General features: G+C 39.6%; 1 protein-coding gene across 2 annotated transcripts in view; it reads left to right on the forward strand.

The window, feature by feature from the left end:
- The window catches only part of TAPT1 (transmembrane anterior posterior transformation 1), a 65244-nt gene that overhangs the window by 368 nt on the left and 42414 nt on the right, over window positions 1-22462 (forward strand). The window contains exon 2 of one of the 2 annotated variants that reach the window (XM_003258510.3): window positions 12386-12516. The exons of the other annotated variant lie outside the window; for it this stretch is intronic. Within the exon in view, the coding sequence (XP_003258558.1) occupies window positions 12386-12516 (131 nt within the window). The remainder of the gene's footprint in view (window positions 1-12385; window positions 12517-22462) is intronic. 2 annotated transcript variants of the gene reach the window in all.

A 22462-nucleotide genomic window follows, 5' to 3' on the forward strand; every position in this document is an offset into this window, starting at 1 on the left:
CCCGGCCCCCGAGCCGTGCGGCCGCCGCTGCCTCCCGGGGCTGCCCAGGCTGTGGGCGCGCTGAGCCGCCGAGGCTCCGCGGCCGTTGACAGCTCCTCGGGCGGGTTCCGCGCGCAGCCCCGAGGCCCCGGCCGCGCCAGGCCAGGTGTGCACTAGAAGAGGTCTGCGGCTGGGAAAGTTCTGTCCGGGTCCCTGCACCGCCCTCGGAAGGTCTTAGGTTGGCGGGCATCTCCCACGTCTTGGAGCCCAAACGTGAGAAGCACACGGCTGATTTCTTAATTATATTCATGCCAAGGTGACTTTTTGTTCTGTATTTTAAGCGAACTTGAGCCATAGAAACCTGTTAACTTGCCTTCCAAATAGATTTTTCACAGACAGCTGACAGTGTGGTAGTGACCATGAAGTTCAGTAGTTTTGCCCAGTACAGAAATATTTAACACTCCATAAAGTGTTGCATCTGAACTTTTCCTAACTGAAACTTATGCCAAAAAAATTACTAGATGAGAAAATGTGTACTTATGAATCCTACATTCAGTGACCAGTTTTAAATGTATTGTTACAATGTTACAGTTCCTATAAGCTCTAGGTTTTTATTCTCATTTTAAAAGAATTTCTAAAACTTGCATTTGTATTCATTTGCAGTTGCAAATTAGTTTTAAATGAAAAAAGATTTTGAGATGGATGTTTTCTTAAATATAGAGTGAACCCAACGTTTTAATCCTCAAGCTTTAAACAGCAACTGAACCATAACTCCATTAAATTTCTTCCAACTAAGAAATTATTTCTGTTGTCCAAAAGGGGCTGTGTTAGCCGTTATTTCCTGCAGTTCATGCAAATCACTTTAAGTTGTGAGGCTGATTACATCATTGATTGTATTTGAGTATTGAAATTTTAAAAGTACTTAAGGGGCATAAAGTTGATCAGATGAGATTCTAATTGATTTGCTGATTCCCAGAACTGGACGTAGGTTCGATTTTGAAGCAGTCTATATCTTTGGAAAATTACAGACTGTCTTGTTTGGTCTTTTTGAATTAACCACTTAAAAATTCTCAACCATACTTTATTTGGTTTAGTTCTCAGTTAAACATTTGCTTTCAAGAGTATTTACTTTCTGAATTGGCAGGATCTAAGTAAGACAAAATATCAAATCTCTCAACTGTCTGTTTACTTACTTAGACTTGAATATTAAAAGCACTCTGTTGTAAATAGAGATAGATGTAGCCAGGCTTCACTATACTTTCTTTAAAATATTTCTCAGTTGCAGGAAAGCCACCATTTTAAAAGCCCTTTTTTGTTGTTTGCATGGAGAGGAAATGAAGTTGTTTGAAGCCTATTGATGAGCACAGATCTTGAGCTTGCAGTATCACTTAACACTTCTTCCCTGGCTTTTTCTGGGACTGGATACCTGGACTTCCATGGACTTCATTATACCACGTATCCATTTTTCACCAACATGGCTCACCATGTTTAAGGCTGGATTTTTTTTTTAACCCATAGTTGCAGGAAGTCATTATCAGGGAGATGCCTCCAGGTTTAGCTGTTGGGGTAGTCCATGTTCTTTCTCCAGTTCCATTGATTTTATGTGAGGAGATGTCAGTGGCCACTCCTGCTTTACCAAGTCACACTAGCCTTGGCGATCAGGATTTAGGTGAGAATTCAAATTCTAGTAGTATTTCAGCTGGAGCCACTGGCCAGTGTTCACTCTGAGCCTCCACATGAGCCCCTCCTTCTTTTCCCCTGGTGTCCCTGCTCTGCTAGTCACATAGCTCCTGCCACTGCTAGCACCCAGTCTGTAGCTCTGATAACCACATTTGTTAAAGGTGTCCCCACTAGAGACTGAATTATTTTTGTCCTTATTCAGTGCCCAGGCTGCTAAGTCTAGCGCCGCCCTCTTCCCCTGCTCTGTAATCCCTCCTTCCCCTCCTTTTAAGAATTGAAAAAAAACGATTCCCTAGGAGCTGGCCTGGGTCAGAGGGCCTTTGAGTGGCAGCACCTAGAGTCATTTGGATAGCATTTCTCCCTGAATCAAACTAGTCCTCCAAGGCTAGATGCTCGGACTTAAGGTATTACTTGTCGATTTTTTATATTCTTGTGTGCCTCTGAGAGTCTAGCACCCCTGCTCTTGAGATCTAGATCCCCCTGCAAGTTAAGGCAACCTTTGGCTTTCTTTTTGAAAGTCATAATCTTAGTGTCTTAGTGGCTGAACCATCAGTCAGTTCCAAAGTTCCCTTTATCATTTCTCACAAGGAATTTAGGGCTCCTACAGATAAGACATTTGTTGATCAGTCCCAACAGCCTAGAATTCCCTAAATGAATGTACATATTAGGTACTTATCCAAACTCTTTCCATCTGAATAAAATAAATCAAAACGTGGTGTCTGAGGTTCATTTTTTGTTTTATATCTCTGCTTGTTGATTTATATGTTTAGAAACTAGGTATGCGTATTTGTCTGTATGAATAGCTGTGTATGCTCTATATTGTATTATACATGTGTCTCCATTAAGTCTAAGCTTTCTTTTCCTCATCACTTTGTTCTCACAACTCCCGTTCTGACTTATATTTAGCCTGGCAATAGGCTGAAGCAAGTCTCAGATGCGAGTACTTAACACCTTTTAACATAGTTAGAATTGGGAATCCCACTCATCATTCCTATTTTTATTTACTCTCTCAGAATGGTCATTGTGTATTCTCTTGTTGCATATGTGGTTACTGGCCTTGGACTCTGGATATAGTGGTTATCAAGAACTGCAGATTGATCTCTTCTGTATTTTCTTCCTGTCCTTGAACATACTACCAACTTCTGTTGTTCCTTTTGACATAAAACCAAATAATCAATATTATGTTTTTGTGCTTGTTCCCCACTTGATTCATCTGCAGAAGTCCTAGGTAGGAGAGTTTCTGTATAGCCATATTTTTGTTTAGGAATCTAAGTACAGCAAATCAACTTTGGACTAAGCGTTAGGAAATCTGTGTTTTTGGCTTGGTTGGGTTGTTGAATTGCTTTGTAAACTCTGTGCTTGCTTAGACTGCTTGCCTAATCTGTTTGGTTCTGTTTCATAATGCCACTACTAGACAGTTCAGTATCTGAAGCATCTAGGTTGCTTCTAGTCACCGTGGAGACTTAACAGAAGGCTTGGTGTAAATAAGGGTAGCACCTGTGAGGATAAAAGAGTACCTGTGTAATGCAGGTGTTGGAGATGCATGGGGATAGGTATTGCTTGTACAACAAGAAAGCCTGAAGTCAGGTATAGGTGAACATATTGTTTCTACTGGTAACAGTGCCATGGACCCATTTCCTTCCTCCTCTAATAATGACTCTGGACTTCTAAAACTTCACCTTATTATCCATCTCTTTTGCCTCTCTCCTCTCCCTTTAACCATGGTTAGACCTCTTCTTGCTTCACCTCTGTTAGAGATTGAGCAGAGGCAGGAAGAAAGACTGAAACCCAGAAGAGTCAACTGAATTTTTAGCAATACCATCAAAAGATTTAGAGTGGGACGAAGGTTTTAACTATTCATATTACCTATGTCTTATTCTTTGTGTAATTGAAAATTTGTCAGTTTCTTCTTACAAATACATTTTTATTAAAATATGTTTTCATTTAACCAGTCTTTACCTGTATCACATAGTTATCCCAGTGGCCCCAAACTTAACCTAATGGATGATTAAAGGGTGACTGATTCTAAAATTATGATCTAGAGCCAATTAATTTGTTTACAAAGAAAAATAAAAATAATTATAAAACCGGGAAATTACTTGGAGTAACCACAAACCAGATACAAAGTAAAATTAGCTGCTTCTGACAAACTATTGCTTTGCTTTTAAAATTCTCACTTGCTTTAATTAGTATATATAGACCAAATGAACAATGAAAAGTTACTTATTTTGGTTTTTGATCAGTTCAGTGTCTTGGCTTTTTACAGTTTTTAATTTTAACTTAGTTTACGCTCTGAAATTCAATCCTAGCAGCTCATTTGTGCTCCAATTTGGGGACTACTTGCATAAAAGAAGTCTCTAGAAAGCCTATATAGCATTGACTGTCAAATTAATGATATTCTATTCTCATTTGTAATCTTTTGCTTTATAACCTTATGACCTTGGAAAAAGTCACTCCTTTGTTTATACCTGTTTTCCATCTATACATTTATAAATATTCTACTCTTTACTCCTCTAAATGAGACTATAAAACATTTTTTCGAACATCTTAAAAACTTGAAATGGTTCTTTTACTTAATGTTTGACTTAGGAAGGCAGAATTGCTGTTGTATTATTGATCCCCAAAAAAGCTGATTACTAATTGGCCTTGTACGAGATTGTGTCTCTGTTTAATAAGCTTATTTAATATTTTAGTGTAACCTTAATAAAGTTTACTAAAGTTTTATGTTATTTAAGACTATGGAGATATGCATGTTTCATATTTTCCTAACAGTTAACCAGTATTACTTTCCAACTTTTTAAATGCTCAATGCTATTTTAAGAAAGATATATTTAGACATATTACTGAACATATAAATATGTTTATGATTACTCATTACTTTTAATTAACACTTTTTAATCTTAAGTTCTTATTTCTAAAATAAGTTTTCTTAGAAGATAATTAAACATTGTGTGTTTTCTTTTAGGGGTGAGGAAAAAGCAATTTATACTATGCTTTTTCTGAATTTAAGTTCTGGATCCCAGAGCAATTCTGTGGTAGGAGATGATATCATGTAAAAATATGCTGGAGGGGCTGGGCACGGTGGCTCACCCCTGTAATCCCAGCACTTTGGGAGGCTGAGGCGGGTGGATTGCCTGAGCTCAGTAGTTCGAGACCAGTATGGGCAACACGGTGAAACCCTGTCTCTACTAAAATACAAAAAATTAGCCGGGCTTGGAGGTGTGCGCCTGTAATCCCAGCTACTTGGAGGCTGAGCCAGGAGAATTGCTGGAACCCAGGAGGTGGAGGTGGAGGTTGCAGTGAGACGAGATCGTGCCACTACACTCCCGCCTGGTCAACAGGTGACAGAGCAAGACTCTGTCTCCAAAAAAAAAAAAAAAAAAAAAAAAAAGTATATATATATATATGTACGTATGTGCTGGAGGAATTGATTTGGATTTATGATTGGTATTATTTTCCTCATATTACATGTTCACAGTTGACGGCTGGGCGCGGTAGCTCACACCTGTAATCCTAGCACTTGGAGAGGCCAAGGCGGGTGGATTGCTTGAGCCTAGGAGTTCAAGACCAGCCTAGACAACATAGTAAAACCCTGTCTCTATAAAAAATACCAAAGTTAGGTGGACATGATAGTGTGTGCCTGTAGTCCCAGCTGCTAGAGAGGCTGAGGTGGGAGGATCACTTGAGCCCTGGAGGCGGAGGTTGCAGTGAGCCAAGATTGTGCCACTGAGCTGCAGCCTGGGCAACAGAGTGAGACCCTATCTCAAAAAAAAAAAAGGAAAATTCACAGTTGACAAAACATAGTTCTTCTAATGTTGAAGCACTTGTTTATGTTATAATTAAATAGTAAAATGTTTCTTTTTTTTTTTTTTTTTTTTTGAGATAGAGTCTCGCTCTGTCACCAGGCTGGAGTGCAGTGGTGCGATCTCGGCTCACTGCAACCTCCGCCTCCCGGGTTCAAGCAACTCTCCTACCTCAGCCTCCCGAGTAGCTGGGACTGCAGGCGTGCACCACCATGCCCAGCTAATTTTGGTATTTTTAGTAGAGATAATGTTTCACCATGTTGGCCAGGATGGTCTCCATCTCTTGACATCGGGATCTACCCGCCTCGGCCTCCCAAAGTGTCTATTTTTAAAAGACTTTTACTGAATGATATTTCTTCCTGGTAAGATTGGGATAAATGAACTAAAATTAATTGACATCTTAAAAACTGAAATCAGTGTTCAGAAAATAAATATTTGGATTATTGGAAAAATACTTATTCTTAAAACGTAAAGGTAGATGTTTGGCATAACAAATGAGAGTGACTGTTTTGCTTAGAAGGAATGAAATACCACAAAAGTCTGACAGTAGTTAAGATGTACTTAGCTATCAGAGTTCTTGGTGATACCCACAGGTAAAGAACAGTGGCTTTGCTAAATAATTAACCAGTCAACTATAGCCAAAATTATAGGACAGATAAGTTCAGATAGGTCTATAGAATTCTAGAGAGCAATGTTTAACAAAATAAAAACAAGCGAAACACTGAAACGCAGGTGTACCTCGGCACTGGAGATTGAGTGGCGCTCTGGGAAATGCAGCCTTCTACAGGAAAAGGTGGGAGTGGTCCCGGCGAGCAGAAGCAGCGAGGCTAACTCGATGGCTCCAGCAACGAGGCAGTGTACCCTCCTACCTCTTTCATCATGAATCACAGCCAAATTATAATTGTCAGAGAGATGGTTGATCATTTTGATATAGGGGAGAGAGCACGCTGGACTAGGTACTATTCCCAATTTGTCACTTAGCCTTTCAATGACTTTGGACAAGTCTCTCAACTTCTGTGAACCTCAGTTTTTTCATAATATGAAAGTGGACAAAATATGGACACCATTAATTGCTCTCTTTAGCTCTCATGATTGTTGCAAGAATTGTATGAAGCAATGTGTGCAAGACCTTTGTAAACTGCCTTATACTGTAAAGTAGGAGGATCCTAATCCCTACGCAGGAGTAGGTGAGAAGGAGGTAAGACAAAGCTTTCAAGATATTTAACCTTATGAAACTTTGTTGTTGTGGTTAGTATTTCTTCAATGTATCATTTAAAACCATTCCCCAGCCTATTAGCATCGCGCTAGTTGTACGCAAAGATTACCCTTACGTTCAGAACTCAACGGCAGGGCTGGACTTCGAGAATATAGGGATACATGGGGCCTGCTCTTAGGAAGTTCATGGTCTTGTAAGGGAGCAACTAGTAAAGAGTGTAGCTTCACAGAAGTCAGCCCAAGGTGCACTGGGAGCACAGGTAAAGGGGAGGGACAGAGGGCTCCTAATTTTCCAGAAGTAACGCAGTGGCCTGTTTACAAAGGCACTTGAGGCAATAATAGGCAAAGCTATCTATTGGTGAAAAGCACACACTCTAGCCATAGACTGCTTGACTTTGAATTCTGGCTTTTCTGCTTGCTTCCTGTGTGACCTTGGAGATCTCCTTTGCCTCTCTGGGCCTTGGTTTCTTCATCTGCAAAATGGGCATAACAGTAGAACCTGTTTCATGGTTATGAGAGCTGTACACTCAAAATAGGTTATGTTTTTATTTGACTTTTTATATTCTTCGTTGTAGAATCTAAACTAGTGTTTATAATTAAAATTCTTGGATATCTAGAGGTAGAATCCGGACACAGCACTGTTTTATACTTGTAATTAAAACACTCAGTATTTATATTGTATGATAACATATACAGAAAGTTACTTAGATGATATAGGTTGTTAGATATACTTATTTGTCATATTACCTTTTAATGATAGAGCTAGGATTGCAGAAATAAACATTAGATAACCACCAAACCAGAACTGATTAATACTACAGTACTTGTGAAGTTAATATGAAGTAGTTGAAGACACCGTGTCATGCTTTGCAGTTTTTATATACTTTCATACAAATACTCTCTTAATCCTTTGATGATTCTGTGGATAAGGCAAACAGTTGACAGGTATCAAAAAACTGCTCTAAGCTTCCATTTTCTCTTCGGTGAAATTGACATCTGTGACTGGAGCAGGGTCACAGGACTAATGTTTAAGACAGCTGGTACCAGGACTCCCTTCCTCTGATTGCTAATCCCATGCTCTTCTGTGGATCATAACACAACTCTCATTATGGTCAAAGCTGTCATCTCCAGTCACCAGAGAAGACACCATTGTGGAGAATAATTTTCCAAATAAACCTTTTTTTTTTTTTTTTTGAGATGGAGTTTCACTCTTGTCACCCAGGCTGGAGTACAGTGCATGAGCTCGGCTCACTGCAACCTCTTCCTCTGGGATTCAAGTGATTCTCATGCCTCAGCCTCCCAAGTAGCTGGGATTACAGGCGCCTGCCACCACGCCTGGCTAATTTTTTGGATTTTTAGTAGAGACGGGGTTTAGCCATTTTGGACAGGCTGGTCTCAAACTCCTGACCTCAGGCGATCCTCCCACCTCGGCCTCCCAAAAGTGCTGGGATTACAGGCGTGAGCCACTGTGCCTGGCCCCAAATAAACCTTTTTATTTAATTTGCTTTTTAAAATTGAAAATGATTGTGCAGTAATGTGTTTCTGTATCTCTTTAACCCAGATGGCATTCTTGTGGGCTGCCTAATTTCTTTCCTTGCACTTAGTGTGGATAATGAGGATCTCCTTATTCCCAAACCCAGGGTACTCACTGGCTGTGACTGCATCATGGCACCCTGTTCCCTCAGGGGGTTTGAGGTTCAGGTACCCGTTGGGTTACCTTTATAGTCACTTAGCTACACATACAGAGTAGAGGCTCCTGAATCATCAGCAGCTGCTACATTGAGTGAAGCTTTTCACTCCTTCCCTGCTAACTCCCTGAGTCTCAGAACAATTCTGTCACAATCACAAGTTCTTTTCTCAAGTATCTGGTATGCTCTTCTTTTGCCACTTCTGATTTTTGTTTTATATTGGTACATTGTTATTTATTAAGCAATTCCATTACTGTTGAACATTTTGATTAATTCCACTTTTGTTTTCATATAGATCATCTTTCAATAGAGAAATTCAGTGGTAATGAAAAATGAGAAAATGCCAGAAATTATCATATCAGAAGGGACAAATCACCCATATGAAAGTTTAGCTCAGTTTGCCGTTTACATCGCTTCCTCAATTCTGTGTCAGTTCTGTTCTTTGCTGCCTGACTCCTAAAGAGACTAGTTTGGCCACTCCATTTTATGTCTGTAATTCTTTCTTTTCTTAGTCACTTCCCTTTCCATTTCGTTTTTAGCTTTTCACTGTCTGATTCTGTTTTTGTTCTCTATGATTTTTCTTCTTCTCCTCTGACCTATATAGTATTTTAGCAAACATTTGTTGAGTACCTGTTATGTGCTGGGTCCCAGTGACGCAAAGGTGAACGAGAAAACCAGACAAGAAAAAGAATGTAGTATGCTGCAGAAAATCATAGGCAGGTGCAGGTACTGTGGAAGCCGAGTAGGGGAAAGGACAGGCTCTGCCAGAGGAACTTAGGGAAGTCTTCACAGAGAGGGTACCGTCTGGGCATGTTCACTCCTGGAAAATTGGTAGGGGATTCTCAGACCAAGGAGCAGTGTGAACCCATTGACATGTTTGGGAGAAATGAAAAGTAGTATAAAAAGAAAATTGTGACCTAGAGATTCAGGGGAGGCAGGTGTGAAGCATGACTAAAGAGATGGCCTGTGTCCAGTCGTAGAGGTTCTGGGATGGCCTGCACTGAGGAGGTAGGACTTTATTCTGGAGATAATGAAGAACCACTGAAGGGTTTCAGCAGAACCATATCTGATCTGTGTGAGCTGCTGACTGGCTGCCAGGTGGGGTTAGCATTGAAGGGAGGAAAGATGGGAAGAATGGTACTCAATCAAGAAGCTTTTGCAATAACCTGGAGAGAGATGGGGAGGACTAAACCAGCGTGGAGTATAGGAAAAAGCAGAAAAAGTTAATTTCAAAGGAAGAATTGGTAGACCTTGGTAAGAAGAGAAATGGGATTGTCAAGATTGGCCCTGGGCTTCTACTGCAGCAAATATGTCACTGGTAACTCCAGGAACTGAAGTCAGGACTCCAGGAGAGGTGCTGAATCAGTGGGCAAGATACTGGTTTTGTTTTGTAGGGTAATTTCTGTGTCTATGGGATATCCAAGTAGAGGAGGCTGTTGGAAATATGACTCAATAGCCAGAGCTGAAGATGTGATTTTAGGATTTTGATGATGGTTTTAATTTTAGTTAGGAATCTATAGGAAACAAAGCATGTATAGGAAACAGAGTAGGTATAGGGAATAAATACAAGGAAGAATGATGAGGACATATTGGAGAATACCAGCATTAAAGGATGGCTGACATTTTACTGTAGTGAATAGAGCACTGAACCAGCAAACACTTAAGGATCAGGTACAGGAGGAAGGCTACCAAAGAGACTCAGATGAGAAAAATTAGCCATTCAAGACAGAAGAGCACCAGTGAATCAGGTTTAGGTGGCACGGAGGGATGGGGAAGCTGCAGGGTTGGCTGCTGTCGGGAGAGTGTGGTGAAGTAGCCTCTGGGGTTCAAAATTCAGAGTTTACTAAAGTTAGTGAAAAATTATATATGTGGAATCTCCTCTGCTTTCTGAAAGTCCTGTTGCTTCTCGATTTTTACATGAACTGATAATTTGTAGATACTAACTAATCAAAACATACTTTTTTTCCTGATTGGAAAACTGACTGAACTGAGTATGATTTGTTTATCTTTCATTAGTCTTGGCTATTTTTGTTTGCAACTCAAAAGGCTTTCTTTTTCTCACCTTGAAAGAGCAGATCTTGTTCTGGTTCTCGCCAGCGTAGAACATATTAGAAAGTTCCTAACCAGAAGTTCTACTCTACGTGGATTTGGTTAGACTAAGTCCTTTAAATCCAAACATCTGTTAATTTATACAGTAGAGTTTACATATTGCAAACACTTAACCCACGTGACTTCAACTGTAAATGTACTGAAAAGAGAAAGTACGACACGTGGAGATAGATTCCGCCTCCCGTCGCGTGAGGCTGGCAAAGGTAGAAAGAAGTCGGCTTTTCTCTCCTTCTGTTTCAATTCCAGGTATCTCTCATGGTAACACTGACCCCCCAAACAGATTATGAATCTAGTATTTAAAGAAGTGTGTTTGTGTATGTGTGTACGTACACATATATATGGAATAAACCGTAACATAAGCAAGCCACTTGACATAATACTCAAAGAACCAGGAGTCCATTTTAATGCTGGAGGAGGTAAGCTGTTGTAGACCTATTGTTTAGAACCAGTCAAGTTGGCTTCTAAGTCTTTCCAAGGGCTTTTAAGGATATATATATATTTTTGTTGTTGTTGTTTTGAGACACAGTCCTGCTGTGTCACCTAGGCTGGAGTGCAGTGGCATGATCTCGGCATACTGCAACCTCTGCCTCCTGGGTTCAAGCAATTCTCCTGCCTCAGCCTCCCAAGTAGCTGGGACTACAGGCGCCCACCAGCATGCTCAGCTAATTTTTTTTGTACTTTTAGTAGAGATAGGTTTCACTCTGTTGGCCAGGCTGGTCTTGAACTCCTGACCTCGTGATCTGTCCGCCTCGGCCTCCCGAAGTGTTGGGATTACAGGCGCGAGCCACCATGCCCAGCCAAGAATATTTTTTACTATAAACTCTTTCCCCCTCGCATGTAGGCTTTAGATCATAGTACTCCTAGAAGGTGCAACTCTATAAGTAGATCTGCATAAATGAAATCAACCTTCCTCCCTTGTCATTTTTTGGAGGGAACATTAAGACCACATTTGGTAAAAAGGACCACAAGGCCAGCTCAGAGCAAAGAGAACAGTGGACAGTTGGAAACCTTTTGGTAACCTGCGTTCTGGAAGAGAGTTTACCTCCTGCAGAGTAAAAGTAGGAAGGTGTAGATGAAGTAAGGGGTGCTGAGGGTCATTGAGGGGATGGGCTATCTGGGAAGTGTAATGCACTGAGAAGAGATGGGGTCGAGCATCCAGAGCCTTCGCTTCTCACCTCAAGCTTCCAATTGTAGTGAGTGGAAAGTATATAAATAACTTCCTTTGACCTTGTTTTTCTCACCCGAGATGAGATAACTATGGAGTAATTTGCTTTAGAGGAACAGAGGAAAAACATGGGTGAATGGAAAGATCCAAGGAAAGGGAGGTTTTTCTGATCCAGTTGAGGTTGCACTTTGCGTAACTATTGTATCATGTTGGTAAGTCTTCATGTAGGGAAATGGCATTATTTAGATGTTTGTGCAGGATCTCTGAGGCTGAACTAAGAAGGGAGCTGGGGCACCAGTATCCATATAGTTCATCCAGGATGGTTCTTGAACTAAAGCGGTGCCCGTTGTGTGACTTGGCTCTCTTTTGACTCTATGTGTTGCTCTACTTTATATATTCTTGACAGCTACTGATTTTCCCTCCATCTCTGTCAGTCCAGGTACTGTATCACCTGTAAGAATCAAGACCGAGCTCTTGAAAAATACTTTTCTGACTATTCTAGCCCTTAGTAATTATTCCCTTCCATATTCCTGTGGCATTTTCAGGTTATACCACAAAGAAGAATACTTTTCTCAAAAATACTTGCTGATCATTATGTGTAGTTGTTCAGTTCTAGGCATAGAATTATAGATAACATTTATTTTGGTCTCTTTGTTTTATATGTATATTACCTGTGGCCCCAGCTAGCATGGAAGTTCCTTGATAAATACTGTTCTTTTTGTTTTCTGTCATTTTCTTTTCTGTAGAGCTTTCATTGTTGAGGTTCCTCAGTGCTGAACTAACAAGAGGGTACTTCCTTGAACATAATGAGGCCAAGTATACAGAAAGAAGAGAAAGAGTATACACTTGTTTGCGAATACCAAGAGAATTGGAAAAGGTACTATTTTTTCTTCATTACCAGACATCATTTTGAAAGTTATGTCAAAGTATTAATTATGCAAAAAAATGGTGAACAGCTAGAGTTGAGTTTTTTAAATAATTGAAATAATGTTATTGGGGGAGTAGAAATTTCCTTATAGGAAGAAGCTTTAAAGTTACATTTTTTAGTGTAAGACCCAGTGATAGGATATTAATAGATCTATCAAAATCTGAACTTTTCTGCCTATCATTATCATTGTGTGCTACATCAAAATAACTTTTGTAAGGAATTAATCTCTACTTCTGTTCCCTTTTAGTTCCCTTCAGTTCTGTTTTACTAGAAACAGGTTTGTTTGTTTGTTTTCCCATTCAGCATGATAAATTATTTAATTTCAGCCTTTTTAAAGTTTTCAGTTTCTCAGAAAGCCCACATGTTTATAAACATACAGGACAGTCTCTTCAAAGAAAAAGATGGTTTGTTTAATCTTTATCACAGGAAGCATCACATTGCAGGGTGAGTGTAGTAACAGCAGCACTACATCTTCACGTGTCTTATTCCTTGGCTGTGCCTTATCCTATCAAGACCAATAAAACAGGCTGGGAAAGCAGCCCCTTCTCCCCTAGGCGATGCTAGAGTTGGTGAGTCTAAGCAATTCCAAAATTTCTTGCTAAAAGAAAAGAAGAAGTAATTCAGCTTCAGCTATATTGAAACATGTTTTCATACTTCTGTAGTAACATAAATCTTGTAATAGTCCAGTTGTCTTCTTAGAATCATACTTTCTGTTGGAGTGGCTATCAGAAGAGTTTGGTTGGCTGGATTTATTGGTACATTGTAGTAACAAGAGGTACTGCAGGCAATGAGGAGTAAGGACCCAGCTGTTTGGCTGATGTTCTGTTTCTGATAGTCTGTCAGTTTAATAGAAGAAAAAGAGCCAAATGTAGAGTGACAATTTCAGAAATGTTGCTTTATGTAGGTTCTTGGTGAAGCGTCACTTGCTGAGGTTTTAGGGAGTTCTGTATTAAAGTGGGATTTAGAGAGCTGGTGAGCAAGCAAAGATTAGCGAACAAATATGGCAATGGTTTGATTGCCTTTGGCAAGGATCATTAAATATGCTTAACTATTACTGTATTCCTGCATTTCTAGAGGACTAGGGTTCCATGGAGGAGCCTGAGGGACTGACAGATAAGGAGGGAGGAGGAGTGGGCAGGGCTCTCCACAGCACTCCTCTCCAGCGCAGCAACAGCTCTGTCTTATACATTGAGATTTATCGAAGATTTTGTTTAGGGAAAGGAGTAGGGTAGGCGGATGTTTCTTTTACTTGGAAAAAAATAAAAGATTAAACCAGTTCTTGTGTCTTAAAAGACTGTTAGCTTGCTTTTCAGCTTTCTTCCAGCAATAAGCCATGAGATGAAAGTGTGAGGACACAGAGCAGGATAAGTGGGAGGACAGCCTGCCAGGGCCTGTATTTGGACAGGATAGTGCCAGCCACAATCAGCTTTTGCCCACCTGGCCTCAGCCCTCTACAGGGGAATTTGTTTCCTGTCTGTCTGAGTAGTTATGAACTCCCATTTTTCTCTGGGGAGGACACAGAGGGATTTGTCTGCAACTCCCACCAAACTTTATGAACATAACCAGGGGACTGTTTCAAAGTGGGTCGGTGTCTGTCTCACCCCTTTTATTACCCCTCCTGTGGCAAAACTAATGAGCAGTGGCAACATCCACTCCTGATTCTGTTACCTCAGCAGAGACAGGCTGGTTTCACGCTTCTTTCCTTCTCTTAAGGCAACGCTGAAATAACAAGCGATGTTTTGGGGTAGATTTCTCACAGAAACTTATAAGCATTTCATGTTTATAATTATGAGTGTAAATTGTTTTCTGGAGAAAATAGCTTATACTTATGTCTTGATGAGACTAAAGTATAAACCAATGATTCTAAATTGTGGTCCACTGTAGAACCACTAATGGGTCAAGTAATCAGTATAAGTTGCCATCAGAATTTTTTTTTTAAGACAATAGAAGAAGTATCAGAGAACATTGCCTATACTAAGAATAAGTATTGTTTCATGAAACTTTGGTTCCATTTGTATGAATGTAAATGAATAATGTCAGAAAGTTGCATTAACACTGCTCATACACAATGGTAATAATTTTCTAATGATATTTGTTTTCCCTGAAAGAGGCTTTAGGCCTGTTTGGGAAAATTTGATGTAGTCTCTTAGAACAATATTTAAGAAGCTTTGTAGCCTAAATGTACAAAAGAACGTCATGATTTTCTGTTTGGAGCATTTTTTCTTAACTTCTAAAACCAAGTGGGATATAGAGGAAGGCAAATTTAGGTTTCAGTTTAATTCCAGGCTTAAATATCTCTCATAACTGCATGAATTCATCTGATATCTTTAAGGCCTTTATTTTTTATAAGTAGGATTTCACTTAAAGTTTTTATTATGAGTTGAGAGCCTATCTAGACATGCAAGATAACCTAAATTATTTTTTATTGGCTTTTTTTTGTTTACATTGTCTATTCTAATATATAATATCTTACTCATTTTTTTCTTGTTTTCGATAAATGCTATGATATTTTCACCTAACCTTTTCAGGAAGAGAAACTTGAAAATTAAAGAGCACTTTGCTTCTACAGAGGTTGCAAACACCATAAAACATGTAATTAATTTTTATATTGTAAGATAAAGAGAAAGGTCAACTTAATATCCTTATCAAACCTGTGTACTAATGTGAAAAAAAATCCCCCAATTTTTGTGTTATATTGTCATTGGATAAATACCTCATACTTGACATTTAGTAAAAATGAATTGCTTATATATTTTACATAGTATTTCCAATTATTAGCACATTATTTTCACTCTTAAACTTCTTATTTTAAGGTAGGGGTATATAATTTTGGAGTGTTTTATTGGCTTTTGAGAGACATTTCTTCCATCATAAATGTACTCCCCTGACCCTACAACCCCTTGGGTTCTATGTACCAGATCTTCTGCTGTTTATGTAGTCCACTTTGGGAACTTTCGTTTTCTTTTTTATACAACCAAGGAGATTAAACTATACTTTCTCTGCATTCTAAATTGAGAGGCAAGATAGCGAAGTGTTTAAGGGGATCATCTCTAAAGCCGAACTGCCTAACTCTGAATCTTGGCTTCACAATTGATTAGCTGTGAGTCCTTGAGCAATTCACTTAATCATTCTGTGCCTAAGTTGTCTTATCTGTATATTAATTATATGGTAAGCATGTAAAATTTTTCACAACCTTCACATCAGCAACTCAGGGGGAATGCACTACTCTGCTAGAGTGAGAGGAATTTAAAGGTTTCTTGTCCCCAATTACATTCTGGTGGATGTAATATATTCTTTGCAGTAGGGATAGCTTTCATCTTTGGGATGTACACAGCAGGAGGTGATTGGGAGAGGTGTGGTTTTTAGGATTTCCCTGTGTCCCAGTTTTATCTCACATTATACTTTTAATCTCCCTGCTTTGCTTGCCACTAAACTTGACTTTGCTAACCCTGCAAGGGGCATGATTTTCTGACTAGGCCCTCTTGGGTTGCTGACCATAGGCAGAAAAAACCTCTAGGGAAAGCTGTCTTCTTTCCTCTTTCCTTTTACCCAGGCTGTCTGGGGGTAAAGCTGATCTCTTTCATGAAGGACATAACCAATGGCCATGAGAGATGATAACACACCCTGCCATTTTCTGCCAAGCCCTATAGAGTCTGGCCTCAGTGGGCACATGCCTGAAGCCTACAGTTGTAACAGAAACAGGGTGCTTTAACCAGAGGCTTGGTGAAATTGAGGGCAGGGAGCATCAGTTTCCTAAAGAGGAAATTCGTGGTGAGTGATTTCTCACTGTCCCATACCCCACCTTGACTTGGACATTTATATCCTACCTCTTGTATCCATTTCTGCGTGAATAATAAATAATGTTTGTTATGTAAGGATTAGGTGCCAGGTACTGTCCTAGGCACTTTACATGTGTTTGCGTTCAATCCATTCAACAGCCTCACAAGATATATATACTATTAAAGCTCCAATTCCTTTGCCCACCCCAGTGTGGCAGTTCTACATTGACTTCCAGACAGATCTCTCCTTCCACCTTTGTTTGGTGGAGGTATAGCTAGTAGTATATGCTCTCCATTTAGGCCCCCTAGGAACAGTTTACCATGCATCAGGTACAAAATTGTCCCTTGTCTAAGGACTAATTTTGTCATCTTTGTGAATCTAAAGCTACAGTAAATAGTAAAGAAATACACATTATAGGATCTTCTAAAATTCCCTGGTATGTTTAAATTCAAATTTAGAAAGGTAAAGATCACTTACACACTTAACTATTAATTTGCTCCGTCTATATTTTGAGTACTTTCTATGTTCCAAGAAGGCACTTTTGCAGTGCAGAATACAGAGATAAACAAGACTCACACCTAGCTTAGGAGATATCAGATCCATAAGTTATTATAATACAGGATACAAAGTGACAAGTGCTTTTAAATAGTATAAATAAAATATGAAGAATTTAGAGAAGGGGAAGTGTGCTTAGATGACAGGCCTGGGACGAGGATCCAGGAAGGAAAAAGAGGGAGATTTTGTTATATAGGCTTTGTAGGATGGGGTGGGTATGCTAGGAAGATCCAGAGGTGGAAAATTTTTAGGTATGGCCAGGAAACCACTGACACATGCTGGAAAGAAAGACTGGCCAACCTAGGCAATGTGGCAAAATGCTGTCTCTACAAAAAATACAAAAATTAGCCAGGAGTGGTAGTGCACGCCTGTAGTCCTAGCTACTCGAGAGACTGAGGCAGAAGGATCGCTTGAACCCCAGAGGCAGAGGTTACTCTGAGCTAAGATCATGCAACTGTACTCCAGCCTGGGCAACAGAGCGATACCGTATCTCAAAAAAAGAGATGGGCTAGATCCAGTTATGTTGAATGGTCAGGCTGGAGAGTTTAGAGTCGAGTCTGTGAAAGGAGACTATTAAATATGTGTTTCTTAGGAATGCTTTTAGCTATATAGAACAGAAAAGCTGGGTAACAGTGATTTAAACAAGTAGGAAACTATTTTTTTCAACAAATATAGAAACAAGAGGTCTCAGTTGTTGCAGCAGATTAATGAAGCTGTCATAGACCCAAGTCCTTTTCATCTTTCTATTTTGCCATCCTTGGCAAATTGGCTTTGGGTGCTCTTGCTTGTTGTCTTCTAGTAGAAAGATGACAGCTGCAACCTCTGTATTACATCTGCATTATAAACACAAAGAAATAGGGTGGGCATTGCCACTTTTTTGACTATGCCTTTTATAAAGAATTGAAAGATTTCCCAGACGTGGCCTGGAATACTTCCACTTCTGTCTCATTGTGCTGACTGAGCTACATAGCCATCCCCAGCTGCAAAGGAGGCTAGGACGGTGAATATTACGCTTTTCCAACAAACAGAAAAGAACTGAGAATGGTTATTGGATTAGCCATCCTTCAGAGCTTTCTTTCTGGAAAATTAATATGGTCATATTCAACATGGACTGGAAATGAGACAAGCAGGGAGAGCTCAAGATCCTTCCATGAATATAGTTAATATATAATTTAATTCTACAATTAAAGTTCTAATTTAATTCTACAATTACATAATTTAATTCTACAGATTAAAATCTTCATTTGATTTACTTATTCCCCTCTCATGGTATTTATTTCTTGTGTTAAATATGTCAGATGTGTGTTGTGGATTATGAAGCCTTTTAGCAATATTCTTTTCCGTGTTTATATATGTTCATGTAAGCTTGCATATCTGGCTAAACTAAAATGAAAATGTTGACTTTTCTTTACCTTGTAATTCTGTGCTTTTTGGCAGTTCATTATTTCATTGTTACCATGCCTTGTACATTATAGCTATTAAATACATTTTTCTAAAAATTATATTCAACTGCTTAGACTTAAATAGAAGCACTTAGTTTTCTTACCAATGTAGCAAATTTTTATAAGCCTTAAACTTGTCAGACTGAAGGTGTAAGTATTGATATATTGTTATTACTAGGCATAGACTATTATTGTTGAAAGGGAGAAGGGTTACTGTCATACAGGGGAATTATTTGTAATCAAGCATCAACAACCTTAGCTTCTTGAGTCTGTTTGTAATAGCTGAGACCTGATCAAGGCATCAAAATCTCTCTTGGGTTTTACTTTCTTCTATGATTAGAAGGTTGTACCTAGGTCATCTCAAGAGGTCTAATAGTGCATGATTCATTGAATTAGTTTGCCTATGAGGAATGGCGAGGGTACGTGGAAAAATTTAAATGTCTAGTGGAGTAACTTAATTTTGCCTTTTTGAAGGTCGTGGTGGGGTTAACATTTAGGAAAAAATAATCCAAAAGTTCATTTCAAACGAATGGACTTAAAATGTCATATAAAGCCTTTTTGTTTTATGTCAGTGTGAGGATATGTTAAGAAAACATAATGACTATTGTTTCCCCTTTATTTCAGTAAAACAGTCCTGGGATTTCATTGTGAAACTAATAGAGAGTATTTACTCAGACCCATATTTATGGCAGTGTTTTCTTGGGCATCCTAGTCAGTTTCTAATTTCATAAAAACATGTTCAGAGAATCATCCCTCTAAATTTTTCTCATAATGCAGCTCTTGCTGGTGACACACCCTTGTGCAGCTATCCCCCCACCCATGTGGCTGCTGAGAAGCAGGAAAGCCAGTAGGGATCCACATGTCTCAGAATCTCAGCAGCCTTGGCTGGTGCTTCTCCCCTTCTCTCCAAGGCTTGTCACACCCTGCTTGTGGTGGTGGTGACCACAGCTTCCACGTTCTTTCTGCAACTCTTACCATTCTTAATTTTCTCAGGGAGGTTGGGCATATGAGACCCATCAGATAGTTCTAGGACAAGCCAGCAAAGCCTTTAGGCCTCTAGCACATTTATTGATGTATTTAAAAGATAATTTTTGAACTTGGCACCATGGGCCATGTTTATCTTTGTGAATCAATCACTTATTTCTCTCATTTCAGCTTTGGAAACAGTCTTAAATTTCTCTTCTCTGTCTTTCCATTGTCCTATATCAGGCTGCTGTGATCATTCGTACTGATGGCTCTTCTCCTTCCGTACTGTCCTCTCTGCTCACTGCAGCCTGCTGTGGTGCTGCGTGCTGACCACTCCCGAGAAAGTCGATCTGATCCTAGATAGAAGGTGTAGGATCCGAGCCTAGAGCAGCAGCTAAGACCTCTGTTCCTTAGGTGACACTCAGTCTTGCCCTGGGACCCTGGGGGCACTCCTACCTTGCTGCATCTTTCCAGCCTCTCAGCAGGAGCACCACAGCCCTGTCTAAGCTCTGTCTGTAGCAAGCAAAATACCAAGTAATAGTTCCTGCCTGGTGGGTTGTTGTGAGGATTAAGTTAATGTGGGTCACATGCTTAAAATATAACAATATTCAACATGGATTGGAAATAAGACAAGCAAGACAGTCTCAGGATCATTCTATGTGCATAGTCCTACCAATTAAAATCAATTGACTTGTTTTCCATGGCTACATATGCTTACATAGCTTGCCTATCATAAGAGAACCTGGCTCATGACAATCCCTTTGTTGGCCATCTCCTAGAGTATAGACTTTCTGGGGCATGAATTTTTTAATTGAGATGATTAAAATGATTTTATTGTAGGGATGACCTTGAATCTGCAGTAATTGCTTTCAAAGTCAGTCATTTATAGTTTTCTTATTGATATCCTGTTCCCCTTGACATTCTGCTGATTATTGATCCCTACATGTGAGTTTATTGAGAACATCTTCATTCTCAGCAGAGATTTATCAAAATGTACATGTCTCAAAATAATCTAATCATCTTCAGGTACCTCTTTAAAATAAAAGAGCTATAAGTGAAAACAGTCAAAAGACAAGGATACCTTGGAACCTAAGAATAAAAATTTGAGCTCCTTAGTGAACTGGACGTGATTTTTACGCCTCTTGCATAATGATTATATCCTAACCTCACCACTAGGAGGCTACTCACATCGTACCTGTGCATGCTCTTCCCTTGGTTTGGAATTCGGTCCTCTTTACTGCCTGGCAAAATCTAGTGCCCGTCTTCTCTCTTCTGTGGGACATCTCTGCTATCTCTTGCACCTCCTTCCTTGTGGTGTGCATGCCACTCTCCCCTACCCCCAAATACACACACTGTGCAGACCCAAGCTCTTCACCTGTGTTTCCAGAGCACGTCATTCATTTGGCACTTACTGCGCGGTTTGTGTCAAGCTCACTGGATTGTGAATTCCCTGGAGAGGATGTCTTTCCTCCCAGTGCAGCATTAAGCAAGATATGGTCTCTGCTTTTACAGGAGTAGACCCAGAGCTTTAGCACAAGCTTTATAAAAGTGAGACTAAGCCTCTTTACTCCTACTTTCTAATACCCTAGACCAGCGATCCTCGACTAGCAGGTGGTATTTGGTGGTTGTGGTGGAGGAGATGGTATTCAGAATTTCCAGAAGATGGTTAGTGTAATTTAAAGAGATATATTGCAAAATCATTATGCTGCTTTCATTTTAGCCATAACATTTTATTTATTTTGAAATTTCAAATGGTGCTAAAAGAAGGGCAGGAGATTTTTGTCATAAAGGGAAACATAGATTTTTTAAAAGGTAAAGAAACCCTGCTTCATTCCCCACAGAAAGAGGCTGGCATTTTTACTTATTTCTCTTGAGGCAGGTATTTTTCAGATGCTAAGTGCAGTACTATTAGGTTCAAAATAAATATGATAAGAGCAGGTTGTAGAAATTTTCACAAGTGAATATTTTGTTTACTTACAATGTCACAGGATAATTTTCATTTTGTAATTTCCTTAGCATTAAAGTTCAGATGTTAAAAACTTATGTTAAACTTTATTTTAAAATATGTATAATGGTAAATCCAGTGGTGAGTGAGGCCAGAAGGATGAGTGAAAGTGTCATTAGTAGAAATAGTGCTTCAGTTTTCTGCAGACTGAATGAAGTCCTGGCTCTGCCTCCACCACTCAAGAACCCAGGCCAACTCCTTGTCTCACTGCAGAGTGTGGGTGGTACTAGACTGCGGCCCTGCACAGACCCGCCCCAAGCCCAGCACCTGGCCAGTGCCCGGTTGCAGTGCCCAGAACCTGTAGAAGGCTTCTGAAGTCCTTCCAGACAAGATCCCTCAGGGGCAGAGAGCCTGGTGAACATTTCTGTCCTTTTATTGTTTTCACTTATAACTCTTTATTTTAAAGAAGTACCTGAAGATTATTAATTAAGCAAAAGATTATTTTGAAACATGTACATTTTGATAAATCACTGCTGAAAATGAATTTTAGAAAATATTTTAAAATTATATGTCTACAGTTTGTAACTCAGTACTTTTAATTCCGTTTTGCACAAAGAACTTCCCAGTGTGTTCCCACTCGTATACTCTTCTGCAAAGCTTTCCGTAGTCAGTTTGAGCTGAACTGTCTTCAGTGCTTTGGAAGCTGCCTAGGAGGGAACTAAATTTCAACCTGGCTGCCTATCTGGGACCTGATTTTCAGACTGAGTTGCAACTTTTTAGTGGATTACAAACGCTCCTTCTGGGAACATCAGGTTTCTGGCAGTTTCTGCCCTCAGTACTGAACCAGCAGTCCACTTGCAAGGATGGAAAGGCTTCTCAGTGACAGGAGAGTAATAGAAAAGGACCACGAACTCTATCTATATGGACCTTGCTCAGCCTCCTGCCGCACTGCTTTGTGTGTAAGACAAGAAAACATGCAACACTGGGACTCTACGCTAATCTACTGCACGTGACCCTACGCTAATCTAGCATCGTATTTTCATTGCTGTTCATAATGAGTCTAAATTGTTAAAAACAAAAAGAGGGCCTATATATTCAGATTAAGAAATCTGGTAAATATATGTGTAGCATATTTTTGAGACGTTTTTATCCAAAATTAATAAAATGTATTCTTTCATTTAAAGACATGTGAATTCGTTTCCTAGGG

This window comes from Nomascus leucogenys, chromosome 20 (assembly GCF_006542625.1).
Source record: "Nomascus leucogenys isolate Asia chromosome 20, Asia_NLE_v1, whole genome shotgun sequence".
Lineage (NCBI taxonomy): Eukaryota > Metazoa > Chordata > Mammalia > Primates > Hylobatidae > Nomascus > Nomascus leucogenys.